The 15535-nt window shown below is 42.9% G+C and overlaps 1 protein-coding gene across 5 annotated transcripts in view; it reads left to right on the top strand.

The window, feature by feature from the left end:
• Positions 1–15535, top strand: part of LOC141103311 (myomegalin-like) — a 716510-nt gene that overhangs the window by 563997 nt on the left and 136978 nt on the right. For all 5 annotated transcript variants that reach the window (XM_073592764.1, XM_073592765.1, XM_073592767.1 and 2 more), the window contains 2 exons: positions 8041–8276; positions 13902–14125. In XM_073592764.1, the coding sequence (XP_073448865.1) occupies positions 8041–8276; positions 13902–14125 (460 nt within the window). The remainder of the gene's footprint in view (positions 1–8040; positions 8277–13901; positions 14126–15535) is intronic.

Genomic DNA, 15535 nt, shown 5'->3' with positions numbered 1-15535 from the left:
GTGATATCACAGACCTTAGGTGGCATTGTTTCGTCCCCTGTTATCCAGAGGGATAAGCCCCTTATTTCGGTCACCCTTTCTTGGGCTGAGTCGTCCGTCGAGGATACAGGCTCTAATCGACTCTGGGGCTGCAGGCCTTTCATTGATGCTGATAAAACAAAAAAGTTTGGCGCTAATAAAATATGAAAAAATCTTAATGAGTGAAACCAATGTTGCAATAACGTTGCAAAAGAAATGTATGTGAAAAACAAATGATGAAAAGAATATAATAATAATAATGTACATAAATAATAGCCACAGAGATCACTGTAGCTTATAGGTAAAAAGTCGTAATCAATATATGAGAAATACTTGTGGTAAAAAATGTGCTTGTGAATAGGCAGTGAATGCAACATCAAAAGTACAAAACCGACAAAATTATCAATAAAAGGGTGGGGTCAACACTCCGTGGGTGAATGATTCTATGAAAAAACAATCTGACATGAAAATATAAAAGAAAATGAATGAGTGAGTTTAGGAATACTGCATGCCAAACAGGCCACAATACTATATATCATAGGCGTAAGTGAATGCTGGCATGTAAGTGTAGTCCATATCAATCAGCAAGGTGAAGATTCATGGTGTTAAAGCCATGGTGCTTATTACAGGCTTCTCAAACGATGTTGGAAGTGCGCTGACATGTGTAGGGTATTGTCTTCTCCAAAACAAATTTCAAGTGAAAAAAGTGAAATACCCTTACCGGAAAAGGTGGACTCACAGGCTGTCGGCGGTAAGTCAAACGTGCTTGTACCGCCAAGCGGTGAAGGTAGATCTAATCCCAGTAGATAAGATGTGCTTAATAGGGAGATGGAGCCTGAAGACTTACTCGTCACCGAAGGGGATAGACTAGACCAGGATTTCCAGCTGTCTTGATCCCCTATCTTAGGCTGGCTTGGATCATCCACCGAGCTCCGCTCAATCAGAGACAGTTCTTAATCTGCAGACCGAAGTTCATTCCAAAGTTCATCCCTTTGATCTGAAACTCCGTGTGCTTTGTGTAATTATTTCAGATCTGTGCAGCAATTTAGTGTGAGACTTTTAAAAGCTCTAATCGACTCCGGGGCTGCAGGCCTTTTCATTGATGCTGCCTTTGTATCAAAGCACTCGATTCCGCTGAAGCTGCGTGACACTCTACATGCCATTGAGTCTCTTAACGGGAGACCCCTACAGACTGCCCATGTGACTCATGAGATGATTCCGTTGTCCATGGCTGTAGGGGCTCTTCACCATGAGATAATCCAATTCCAAATTATTTCCTTGCCTAAGTTTCCGTTGGTTATTGGTTATCCTTGGTTACAGAGACACAACCCCTCTTTTGATTGGCTCTGTGCTGAGGTTCTCTCCTGGTCGCCACAATGCAGTAAGACATGCTTCCAGAAGGTAGCCAAGGTCCTGTGCACCTCTTCACTCTCCTCCCTGCCGGAGGAGTACCGCGATTTTAGCAATGTCTTTGACAAAGGTCAAGCTGGTAGTTTTCCTCCACACCAGCGATTGCGCAATTGACCTTCAACCTGGTGCCATACCCCCTCTTGGCCAGGTTTACCCTTTGTTGGTCTTGGAGGATAAGGCTATGGAGGAGTATGTTGCAGACGCACTTTCTCGAAGTTTCATCCGCAAATCCTCGTGCCCTGCTGGTGCTGGTTTCTTCTTCTTCATGAAGAAGAAGAGTGGTGAACTGAAACCTTGTATTGATTATAGGGGTCTCAGTCGTTTTGCAATTAAGAATGCCTATCCGATTTCGTTGATTACGGAGTTTTTTGTCCGCCTTAAGGGAGCAACGTTTTTCACAAAGCTTGATTTGCGAGGGCCATACAATCTCGTGAGGATTAAGGAGGGCGACGAGTGGAAAACTGCATTTAATACCAGAACAGGCCTTTATGAGTACCTCGTAATGCCTTTTGGCCTTTGTAACCCCCCGGCAGTTTTCCAGGAATTCATTAACAATGTCTTCCGAGATTTTTTGTAGTTATGTGTGGCGGTTTATCTCGATGATATCCTCATATTTTCCAAGTACCTGGAGAGCCACCACACAGATGTCTGTTGTGTGCTTCAGAAACTAAGAGAGAACAATCTCTATTGTAAATTGGAGAAGTGCGAGTTCCATCGTGAACAGGTTAAATTCCTGTCACTTTCAACTGCTGGTTGTCATTTCAACTGCTGGTTTTTCGATGGACCCAGAGAAACTTTCTGCAGTCCTATAGTGACTCCGACCCGTGGATTTATGTCCTCTGCAGCATTTCCCGGGCTTTGCCAACTATTATCGGAAGTTTATTCGTAACTTCTCATCTCTCGTCAAGCCCCTGATTGATATAACCAGAAAGGACGGTAACCCACAGAGTTGGTCTCCGGAGTCCGTTAAGGCCTTTGAGAGTCTCAAGGCTGCCTTTGTTTCTGGCACATCCTGATCCTACGTTACCTTTTATCTTTGAGGTTGATGCTTCTGAGTCTGGAGTTGGCGCCCTTCTGTCTCAACGCCCTACTTCTGAGAGCGATTTTTTTTCTTGTCAAGTTTCAATTACATTGTCTCATTATTACCCGGTACTAAGAATGTAAGGGCCGACGTCTTGTCACGACAATTTTCCTCCACTTCCAAGTTGGAGTCGGTTCTGGTTCCTGTGATTCCTCCTGAATTCTGGCTACAGTTCGCACCAGTCTCACTTCTCTTTTGGGTGACAAAATTCTTGCTGCTCAGGTCCATGCTCCTCCTGAGAAACCTTGTGACCGCTGCTTTGTCCCAGAGAGTCTCCCTACTGCAATGCTCCAGACTTACCTTTCTCCCAAGGCTGCTGGCCACCCTGGGAAGAATCAACTCTTTTGGGTCATTTCCCAACAATTCTGGTGGCCTAGTCTACGTGCTGATGTAACCGCCTACGTAGCTGCCTGTTCCGTGTGTGCTCAGAGTAAGACTTCACAACATCTTCCAGTGGAACTCCTACAACCCATACCCAATGGAGAGAGGCCCTGGATGCACCTGTCTATGGATTTCATTGTGGAGTTACCCAACTCCCAGGGCAACACAGTTATCCTCATGGTGGTTGACCGGTTCTCAAAAATGTCTCATTGTATTCCACTTAAGAAGTTGCCCACTTCTGAGGAACTGGCTTCCATTTTTGCTCAGGAGATCTTTCGCTTACATGGGCTACCCAAGGTGATTGTTTTGGACAGGGGTAGTCAGTTGGTAACCTGGTTCTGGCGAGCCTTTTGTGAACAGTTGGGAATTCAGCTTGCTATTTCCTCTGCGTATCACCCGCAGTCTAATGGGCCGCAGAACGAGCCAATCATTCCTTGGAGCAATTCCTACGTTACTATATTTCTGACCATCTCAACCATGACCATCCCAACCAACTCTGTGAGGAAAAACTGATAGATTCATGCTGATACCAAAACAAAGAGACTAGGGATTACACATTTTACTCTTTAGTACACCAGACATATTCCAGGATTGACTATTTCCTAATACCCCATTCTTCTCTAGAGGCAGTTATATCGACCACTATAGAACCTATGATTCTTTCAGACCACGCTCCAATAACAATTACTCTGCTGGTAGGCAAAACCTTACAGAAACAAATGGCACTAGCGACTCAATGAGGGCCTTTTGCAGGATGTAAGGATACAGGCCGAGTTGGATAAAGAATTTTCCACCTTAATCTGCATTACCTCGTCCACTGAGGTTTCGCCTATGTGCATCTGGGAAGCCCGTAAGTGCATTATTGAGGCGCACTAATACATTTTGGGACCAGACATAAAAGATAGAAGCTAGATAAACTTTCTACTTTAATTGCCCAAACACAGTTACTGGAATGTACACATAAACAATCATTAGTAGTGGCAGAGATGGCTGAGCTCCACCTATTGCGAGACCAGGTTAATACTATGCTTTTAGACAAGGTAAATATTAAAAATTATGCTTTCTTGAAGTCGGTTCTATGAGTTTGGCAATAAATTGGCCAGATTACTAGCAAGATCCATTAGCAATACCATAACCTGGATGTTTATACCTCAAATCAGTACTACGCAAGGCTCTAATTATACAAAGCCAGATCACATAGCAGATTGTTTCAGAGAATTCTATAAAGCTCTATTTAATTTACCAGAAAACAATGTCAGTCAAGGCAGGAGCTTACAGATCAATACCTTACAAAGGCAGGGTTACCTAAATTATAACCTCAGGCAAGGGATTCCATGGAGGATCCTGTAACTGCAGAAGAACTATGAAAGGTCATTAACGGCATGCCAACAGAAAAGCTCCTGGGCTGCCTGGGCTGGACGACGTATCTCTTCATTACTATAAAACCTTTTGCCAGTGCTTAAGGACATGGCTTCTAAGGGCCTACACCTCTACTTTACAGGGACATCCGCTGTCCAAGGATACAGGACATGCCCACCTAATTGTAGTAGCAAAAGAAAATAAAGACCCGTCTATCTGTGCCAACTACCGACCAATATCTCTTTAAAATACTGATTTAAAACGTTTTGCTAAAATCTTAGCTACACATCTTCTTCAGCACTTATCTTGTATGATACATTATGACCAAGTCGGGTTTATGCCTGGTAGAGAGTCCTGGGATAACACCTGTAAGGCACTGAACCTAATCCATCTCACCAAGTGTCAAGTCCCTCACTTCTTTCAACAGACGTGAACAAGGTCTTTGATAGAGTGAGTTGGAGCTTTCTCATAAAATCTCTCACTCATATCGGCCTTGGCAACAACATGCTCAAATGGATAAATGCTTTATACATGCATCCAGTGGCAGCGGTAAAGTATAATGATGTAATTTAATCAGATTTTTTTAACAAATAGAACCAGACAGGGCTGCAGGCTATCACCACTTATTTTTGTTCTGATACTGTAGCCTCTATTAAGAATAATCAGAATGAACCCGAACATAATGGGTGTAGAAGTGAATGATACACAACACAAGGTTGCTGCCTATGCAGATGACTTGCTGTTTTTTTCATCTAAATCAGAAACATCCCTAACCTGCTACAAGAACTCGAGGCTTACTCAGAACTCTCAAATTATAAAATCAATCTAACCAAGTCAGAAGCTTTAGATTTTACTACTCCTTTTATCACTATGCAAGCCTTAGAGACACATTTTCCTTTTAAATGGGCAAAAGGAAAACCTAAGTATCTTGGGATACCTGTTAGCAATGCTTAGACGGGACTTGAATAACTGGAAACTCTCCCCCAGTTATTGTATCTTTTTCTAACTCAATTTCTATTCCTAACTTTTTTTTGAGTCTTCCACAACACAGAGGATGTATGGATTTTCCCAGACCCAGCCCTTTGTCACCAGATGACCCATCTAGCAAGGGTACTGGATTGGTGTAAACTAACGGGGACAACCCCAGTGGCAAGGCTTCTAGTCCTGACGGGATTCCAATAGAATTCTACAAAACTGTGCTAAATGTAAAATTACAACATTGGCCCATATAGTGGTTGGTGGGGTATTGCTCTCATTTGATATCCTTCGTATAAATGCAGCTTTCTCAGGCCTTCCATGGTCAGTGCACTCTTTGACATGTATCCTTGAGTTGTTCTCCATTAGAAACCTTAGTATGCTCAGACCAGTTGAAGCCGGCTTCGTCCCTCTACCAACATGTTGTTTGTGCTACCCTCTCTGATCTTTCCAATCTCTAGGAGAAATGGCGGAGGGCCATACCAGAATTAGACGATGAAGACTGGTCAGATGTCTAGGATGTACCCTTTAAACACCTGGTCTCAGCTCGTGAGGAGTGAATTCAGTACAAGCTTTTGCACAGGCCTAATTTTTCTCCTCACAGATTGCATAAGCTAAACCCAGTTTTATCCTCTGTATGGGTATAATAAATGATGTGGCTCAGACCCACCTTCCACTGGAGCCGAAGGTGTGCCTTCTGGGCTTGGTGAATGAGTTGGCCCCTACTTTGGCAGAGAGAACATTCCTGGGACTGTCATTTTTTTATGCTTGAAAGTCCATTGCCATACATTTGATAGAAACCAAAATCACCTTCACTCTCTTATTGGAAACTCCTCATTATTCCTAATTTGCTTCTCTACCAAGATACATACGATCATAGAGATAGAAAGATTACGTTTCTTAAGGTCTGGTCCAGATGGATGGAGGAACCCTATTTAATCGCTTGACTTGGGCCCTTGACCCCCCCCCCTTTATTCTTTTTATGCCTTTTCCACTTATTTCAATGTAATACTTACAGGAAGATGCTCTGAGCTCCTTATAGGGTGTTGTTGACTGGTTCATAAGCCATCACGTTAGGGGTTTATTTGTTGTTAGTTTTTTGTTTTGTTCTGTTGTTTTTTGTGTGTGGTATAACCGCGACCCCCCTGTGTGGGTTAGGTCATTGGAGTCTGTACACATTGCGGGACAAAGAGCTAGGTGATCTTAGAGCAGTCTTTGTCACCCCTCCAGTCACTCTGTTGGCTACCCATAACCAGCTAAAAATCACCCACTGACAGGAACAACAATAAAGGTTATCCAAAGAACAAAAGGCACTTCCCTTTCCTCAAATATACAATCTCTTTTGACAGCATTTGTAGTAAACCCTAATTTTCCACCTGGGATACAAGACCCAAGTTTTCATCCCTTTTCAGCAATCATATATTTAGGTTAAAGAATTTTCTGCCAGAGGAAAACTGGAAATCAATATCTGACATACAAGCTATGATTATCCAATACAAAACAGTTGCTCCTGTGTAAATGATGTCTGCATTGTTTTTACACTAATTAGTGATCGGAGACCTAAATGACAAGGTTGGCCTCACTTGTATCCCCAGCCTAGGCCCCACTGAGAGTGGAACAGAGGGTACTGATGGACAGGAGGAACATGAGTACCAGCAGGTTTTGATAGGAGAGTTTGCAGCTGGAGATGTGGTCCCAGGAAGGCTGGCAGAACATCAGGAACAGTAACTGTGCTCAGTGGTCCAGCCGATGTTAAAGGGGCACTACACATGCGCTGCGGGTCCTGGACATGTAGCTTGTCAAAGCTCTTAGCAGACTTGAGACAGGAGAACACTGTGGTGCGCAGAGCTGGTATAGCAGACAGCCGGGCAGGCACTTGAACAGGATGGGGAGCCAGGATCAGAGAGAGAAGCATGGTCACATGAATAGCTAGAGTTGTTAACAGGCGGGCAGCGAGGTACCGAATCATAAGCAGAGCCGAATTCAGGAACTGGCAACAAGTCAGAAGCGGAATCCAAGATCAGGTCAGGAGCAAGATAACAGCTAAAGGATCAGTCAGCACCTGAGCAAGGGCGGAGGCATCCTTAAAAAGGCCGTTTAGTAGCAACATCTGGTGCGCATTCCTGGTCACCATTCTTTGTAAAATGCCTCTTGCTTGCACATTACTGACATCTTACAGGAATTCCCTGACATTAATTCTTCGATATTCATATCAAAGCACTTTATTAAATATTATACGGGCATTAAATATGATTATTAAATAAAGATTTAAACATTCTATATTCATTCAAGGAGAAGTATAGCCAAAGCTTTTTGGCTGTACTTCTACTATGGATCACTGAAGAGCAGTTTGTTCTGCACTCCTGTGACCCATTTTCAGAGCTGGTCACAGAGCCAGTCCAGGCTTTGAAAAGATCCCTACTATATGGTGGGGATCCACCCAGAACCCTGCACTGGCACCTGGCTCAGTCTCTCAGCAATCCTCGGAAAGCCTGAGCCAGCCCCTCCCCTCCACATCCCAGCGCTCTAGTGAGTACTGGAGGGGTAGAGCACAGAGCATGAGAGCTGAGCAATCAGCGGTCTTTCATCGGTTAGTTCTTGGCCTGGAGCTGGCAGGGGACAATTGCAGCTTCAAACCGATGCTGCATCCACCTAGGTAAGTATAATTTTTTTACAAATCCCATACTTCTCTTTTAACTATGATTATTACAATTTGAAGTTTACCCAAGTAAAATCAAGTATATTTGAAATATAAAAGATTTTTCTAAGGTTCCACTGTATCTGTGTGAAAGCTTACAAGTTTTTCCCTGTTTTAGAAAATATGAATGGCTTATTCAACAGCAATCACGGGAGCTTTCATTTCTGCGGCAGAGGATGAAAGAAGGAGAAAGTATTTGCCACATTTTGACTCAGCATCAGGAGGAAAATATAAAATCAATTGAAGAGATGCTCCAAACTAATGATATAGACTACTGTATGGGAAAGAATTTTAGACAGAATCTCACTAAAGTAAACCAACTTGCAAAAAAGCTTCACATGAAACTAAGCAGCAGTAAGTATTTGCTTTCTATTACACAGAAAAATTAATTTGCATTTTTTACCTTTCAGTTCCATTCCATTAGGACAGTTGCACATGGGCTTTAGCTTGTATAAGAGTAGTGTGAACAGTAAGCTTTGACACAGCATTTGCAGAGCTTTCAGTAAGCTTTGTTCAGGCTGGGTTCCCACATATGCGAATTGGATGCGGGTTTCCCCCTACCAAATTCGCATGACAGGCAAGTGTGACCTGCTCCCAATGGAAACATGTCCTGGGCGGCCGCGGTCCGGATTTAAAAGGGTTCGGTACATGTTTGGGTGAGGTTGAGGTGCGAATTTAGGCAAAACTTCCGACCTGAATCGCACCTGAACCGGTGAACAGACACGCACCAGACCCCAGGCACGAACCCGCTGCCGCACATGTGTGAACCCAGCCTAAAGCTTTTAAAGTACTATTCAGCTCCAGTTTGTAATATTGAACACAGATCCTAATTGTTCTGTAGTGCTAGCAAGCAGGCTTTAGCACTTCTTGAAGCTTGTTGATTGCCTGCTGAAGCCTGCTAGCAGCTTGCTTAAAGTGGCAATCAACACTCTCATTAGCATCTGTGTTCAACATTTACAAAATGAAGTTGAATGGTACTTTAAAAGCTGCAACAAAGCTTGCTAAAAGCTCTGCAAATGCTTTGTCAAAGCTTGATGATCACACTTCTCTTATACAAGCTGAAGCCCATGTGAAACTGGCCTTAGAATTTTGTCATTTGAATTCTCCCTGAAAACACCACCATTAAATTAAAGCAGAGTTGCGCCCAAAAGTGGAACTTCCACTTTAAGCAATCCTGACCCCCTGACATGCCACATTTGGCATGTCATTTTTTTTTTAGGGGGGAGGAGCGAAACCAAATTTTGACAGGTACCCAGCTCCCACTTCCTCTCTGCAATCTTCTGGGACATATCACAGGTCCTAGAAGATTGCGCGGCCATTCAGGGTGCGCAGCACAACTCACATATGCGCAGTCAGTACCTAGCTGTGAAGCTGCAAGCTTTCACAGTTAGGTGCCAACAGTAGTGATGCCAGTAGAGAGAACCAAGGCTTCAGGCGGCCGCATTGCTGGACCGTGGGACAGGTGAGTGTGTTATTAAAAATCAGCAGCTATACTACACTGTAGCTGCTGACTTTTAATAAACACAGAAACAGGTGGAACTCCGCTTTAACCAATTAACCACTTCCCGTCCGGCCTATAGCAGAATGACGGCTGGGAAGTGGTTCAGTTATCCTACTGGGCGTCATATGACGTCCAGCAGGATCAGCCACACGCAGTACAGCGATCGGTTGTGTGGTGTCTGACACACCGCATCACTGATCTCGGTGAAGAGCCTCTGACGGAGGATCTTTACCACGTGATCAGCCATGTCCAATCATGGCTGATCACGATGTAAACAGGAAGAGCCATCTATCGGCTTTTCCTCACTTGCGTCTGACAGACACGAGTAGTGGAGAGCCGATTGGCGGCTCTCCTGACAGGGGGGTCTGTGCTGATTGTTTATCAGTGCAGCCCCCCCCCCCGCGGATGCCCGCCCAGGACCATCAGGGATGCCGCCAGGACCACCAGGGATGTCCACAAAGGAACCCCAACAGGTATGCCAACCGAGACCACCAGGCATATGCCAATCCGTGCCCAGGCAGCTGCCAATCGGTGCCCATAAATATTGCCATAAATGATGCCTATCAGTGCCGAGCAGTGCTACCTATCAGTGCCCAGCAGTGCCGCCCATAAGTGCCACCCATATGTACCCATCAGTGCAGCCTTTCAGTGCCCATCAGTGTCGCCTATCAGTGCCCATCAGTGCCCACCAGTGCCACCTATGAGTGCCCATCAGTGCTGCCTATCAATGCCCATTGGTACTGCATATCAGTGCCACCCATCAGTGCTGCCTATCAGTGCCACCTCATCAGTGCCATCTCATTGGTGCCACCTCATCAGTGCCACCTTAACAGTGCCCGTCAGTGCAGCTTATCAGTGCCCATCAGTGAAGGAGAATAACAGAAACAAAGAAAAACTTTTTTTTTTTTTCAAAATTTTCGGTATTTTTTTATTTGTTTAGCAAAAAATAAAAACCGCAGAGGTGATCAGATACCACCAAAAGAAAGCTCTATTTGTGGGAATAAAACGATAAAAATTTTGCTTGGGTGCAGTGTAGCACAACCGCGCAATTGTCATTAAAAAAGTCATTTAAAAAGTGACAGCGCTGAAAGCCGAAAATTGGCTTGGGCAGGAAGGAGGGTAAGTGCCTGGTATTGAAGTGGTTAAAACTGAATGCCCTATCATATCTTTTTTCTTTCTGGAATCCTGCTACTAGACTATGTTTCTGTTTACTGTGCATGGAAGGAAGTGTGCAGGCTAAAGTTTCATATACGCACAACACGTACAACATTTTGCCACGTTTTGTGGCCAGCAGTTAAATTGTTCCTATCCAAAACGCGATTATTCCACGTTCATGAGAGGGAGGTTGACGGAGGTTGAACCTCCCCTAACTGCAGCAACTTCTAAATGATCCTAAAAGCCTATGTGTACATGGACACATAGGCTTTTATGGATTTGAGTTTAGGAACTCTGGCAGAAAAACACCAAAAGCTCCTAAACTCAAGTTTAGGAGCTATAGTGTAAATGAAGCCTTAGAAGAAATGGAAGTTTTGATAGAGTAGAGAAGAGTTAAATGCCCTATCAAGTTTTTTTTTCTATCTTTATCTGTGGAGATTTCTCTTCCCTCAAAGTTAGGGGAATTCACTTCCTAGATGGTTCTCACCTAAAACATCCCTATAAGAACATTTCCCTTCATAATATGCTGTCATGGCAGCTCTAAAATTTTGGATTTCTCCTCACCTTCTGCCTACAGAGGGCACAACGGTTCGGGGGGGGGGGGGGGGACTCCCCAGTGGGGACAAAAGACATCAATACAAACTTGACACAAGATTTAACTCTTCCCTACTCCATTTTAAATCTGTTGAAAAATGCTATGGTGAAATATCTGTCAAAGCATTAAATTTTTATCCATAATAGCATGATACAGAAGTTGAGGATGCAAAAATTACAGGAGAATGTTTTTAAAATAGACAAGACATTTTTTAAAAGACAAAAAACAAGAGGTAATTGAAGCCCACGTTCAACCAAAACTTTTTTTTAGAATCATTACAGAGAGTGATGGGTTAGAACCTCTGTCAGGTTTTTTTTTTTGCTATCTATGTCCCTATTGAAAGTATGGCACACAGGTTATCGCAAAGAGAGGAAGTGATGAGATTCAATATCTCTCTAATGGGAACAGAAACAGCAACAAAAGCACATTTATTTAGTAGATTGTTCAAGAGTCAGAACATCTTATGGTTTTAAAGCGGAGTTCCACCCAAAAATTGACCTTCCGCTTTAAGGGACGGTGACCCCCTGACATGCCATATTTGGTATGTAATTTTTTTTGGGGGGGAGCGGAAACCCTCTTTTTTTAGAGGGTTGCAGCTTCCACTTCCTCCTGAGTAATGATTGCTCGGCCAGTCCCAGAGCACAGCGTGGCTCGCGCATGCGCAGTGCGTGCCCAGCTGTGAAGCCACAGCCGGGCGCCCACAGTGACAATGTCGGCGCCGCAGAGAGGAGGGGGAGACGAGCTTCGTTCCCCTGCATCGCTGGACCCTGGGACAGGTAACTGTCCGATTATTAAAAGTCAGCAGCTGCAGTATTTGTAGCTGCTGACTTTTCTTTTTTTTTTTTTTTATTTTGGAACTCTGCTTTAACAACTCTATCCAAAACTAAGGAAAAATGTTTTGACTAGAGTATGACTTTTTCTTCCACTTATTAGTAATCTGGTGAATATTATAGATAGCAGTATTTACATTTTTACCAATAACGCGAAATAAATGCAAAACGCAAAATAAATGTTAAGCATGTTGAAGTGTATAGAGTGCAGTCGCAGGAAGTATTTAACCGTGTCCCTCACATTGTTGTTCAGCAAGTGCAAAAATCAGTTCTACAATTTGTGTCAGTGGGCAGGGCCTACACTGTACTTTTCGCATGTTACACGTTCATTGAAGCCCTGTACCAGACGGGGCCTCGTTCATGTGAAAATCACACTATGGCTGTACCCCAGCTTAGAGATGAGCTGTACACTGTGTGCAGCAGCAGTTAAATGTACAGAGTTCCCATGTGTAGTGTATTGTCCCATATCACTAGACACCTTGCTGACAAGTATTTGCATTTAGGAGGGACACCGCAGAGTCTTTGCCCACTCCAGCAGTCCAATGTACCTCTGTCACCTCACGCACAGTGACAGAATGGGGTCCCACCAAGCACAAGCGCGGACCTCATGCATGCTCTTACTTAATTAATTCTCTCCCATACCATGTGGCCAAGTACCTGAGGTACCCGTGGCAACTACTCTCAATTTCCAACCTTCTGCCAAGTTAACCTTCTGCATTGGCCTTGCTTTATACCCCATGTGTGCTTTAGTGTTCTTTTGATACATCATAGTTTAAAAATGCGTCTCTGGAGTAACTTCAGACCAGGCTTAGAAACTTTTACTGAGAAGTCTAAATGGCAAAATCTATAACAGTACAATACAGTCCAGTGTAATATATTTTCAAACTGCCTAAAGTGAAGCTGCCCAGGCAAACCTTGACAAAGGTGCAAGTACATGATTGGCATTATCCATACACTTGGTAATTTCTCTGGCAATCTAGTGTTCTGTAGGCACTTCTCAGTATCCCATGTTGGTTGTGGCCAGGAGCGGGAACTCCCCTCTTTTTATATCACAGGGTGGGAAGGCAGAGCCCAAAAAACTTGCTATAACAAAATCCACACTTGTAGACAACCTGCCTACAGGCATAAAAATAGTTGACAACACTTGAAAAAGAGTGACACCTTGAAGGAATTGAGAATAAAAATGTACTGTGCTATGTGGACTGCTTGATGCCCACCTTGAAGGGCTCAAGAACCGGCCGAGGTTCAAAGCGTCTATTGACCAGCTTTAGTCATAACAGGCTAACTTAGGGCAAGATAACTCAGAGTATCCTTCCTGTAACAAGTTGGGTGGGTATAGGGGCAATAAAGAGTTTCCCATTCCTAATCCCATAAATAACTGCCATTCCTCACTCTTTCACACATTTCTGTTTCTTAACCCTATATCTAACTAGAGGAGCTGAGGGAGATAAGATCATAACCACTGTCAGGCCTGTAGTCTGACTGAAGCCATCTGCAGAATTCCCCAATAATATTAAAACACACATAAAACAGTTTAAAAATGTATAAAATTAAAAAAAGATTTAAAAAAATATAACTGACCTAAAGCTGTTATGATTTAATTTAAGGAATTGGCGAACACAGAGTACAAATTATACTAAAAATTACCCTAATCATTTGCTTCTATAACACACAAGAAACTGGCATAATTAGTTTAATTTAATACTTTGGCTGATGAAGATCTCTTTCTGGATTCTCACAGTTCTCTTCACATATTTAGGGCTAATATACTGTAAACTGTGATCCAAGTCTTTTTTCTGCAGTTTGTTTCCTTTTCTTTCTTGTTTTGATCTTTTTTTTAAATCATCATTACGATTTTATTTTTAGAGAATAATATCAAATATAATTTTATTTTTTAGGCATATGTTGCTATTCAGAATCTTTAGATACTTCACCACATCCTCAGTCAGATACTCTAGATGGCACTGTAACAATGGAAAATGGATTTTACGTCACAAGTCACTTTGATGATTTCCATGCTTTGAAGAAGCATCTGTTGGAGAGTAAATCATTGGTTGAAGAAATGGAGAAATATTTACAGTCATCCCTTCAAATATTTAGAACAGAAGCCCATGGAAAAAAGGTATTATTATTTTTCTCAATTTTATCCCACAGAGGCCATATATCAATTCACTAATAGCAAATATAGGTGATATAAGCCTTAAAACTAAACCCTGAAACAGGGAAAAGTCTAATTACACATCAAAATATTAAATATCTCCAGGACCCCAGAGAGATTATTATATAATCGTAGTCATATATCATCAGGCCCGAATTAAAGGGGCAGTTGCTGGAGCCTCTGCCATCATCAGACTGAGCTTAGAAGCCTTTGCCTCCTGGGCCAAATTCCACTTTAATTGGTAGATTTGTACCCTCACAACTAGGGATGAGCCGAACACCCCCCGGTTCGGTTTGCACCAGAACCTGCGAACGGACCGAAAATTCGCACGAACGTTAGAACCCCATTGACGTCTATGGGACTCGAACGTTCGAAATCAAAAGTGCTCATTTTAAAGGCTAATTTGCATGGTATTGTCCTAAAAAGGGTTTGGGGACCCGGGTCCTGCCCCAGGGGACATGTATCAATGCAAAAAAAACTTTTAAAAACGGCCGTTTTTTCGGGAGCAGTGATTTTAATGATGCTTAAAGTAAAAAAAAAAAAAAAAAGTGAAATATTCCTTTAAATATCGTACCTGGGGTGTGTCTATAGTATGCCTGTAAAGTGGCGCGTGTTTCCCGTGTTTAGAACAGTCCCTGCACAAAATATCATTTTTAAAAGGAAAAAATCTCATTTAAAACTACTTGCGGGTTTAATGTAATGTCGGGTCCTGGCAATATGGATGGAAATTAGTGAGACAAACGGCATGGGTACCCCCCAGTCCATTACCAGGCCCTTTGGGTCTTGTATGGATATTAAGGGGAACCCCACACCCAAATTAAAATAAGGAAAGGTGTGGGGCCACCAGGCCCTATATACTCTGAACAGCAGTATACAAGCAGTGCAAACAAGACAGGGACTGTAGGTTTGTTGTTAAGTAGAATCTGTTTGTAATTTTGAACGGGTACATTTTTAACGTGTTTAGCTCCAGCCAAAAAATCTTTTTTAAGCTTTTTGGAAAACATAGGGAAGGGTTATCACCCCTGTGACATTTGTTTTGCTGTCTGTCCTCCTCTTCAGAAGATTTCACCTCACTTTTTGTCCCAATGACAAATGTTTTTTGAAAATTTGGGGTTTTTTGTGGAACAAGGATTGGAAAGCATCAGTGGAAAGGAGAAATGTTTTTCCCATATTAACTCTTACAGGAGAGAATTTCCCTTCCTAGGGGTAGATTTCATCTCACTTCCTGTTGTCTCCTTCCGTTTGCAAGTAGGAGTCGTTTGTAAGTTAGATGTTTGAAAGTAGGGGCCTGCCCTATATACTCAGCAGAAATTTGGGCCTTAGGTGTTGTTGTGGCCACAACACTGTAAGCCCTCACAGGGCCCTGCTGTGAAA

Source organism: Aquarana catesbeiana, linkage group LG07 (assembly GCF_042186555.1).
Source record: "Aquarana catesbeiana isolate 2022-GZ linkage group LG07, ASM4218655v1, whole genome shotgun sequence".
Classification (NCBI taxonomy): Eukaryota; Metazoa; Chordata; class Amphibia; order Anura; family Ranidae; genus Aquarana; species Aquarana catesbeiana.
Note: the sequence above shows the minus strand (reverse complement) of the source record. Positions and strands in the feature narration are given on the sequence as shown.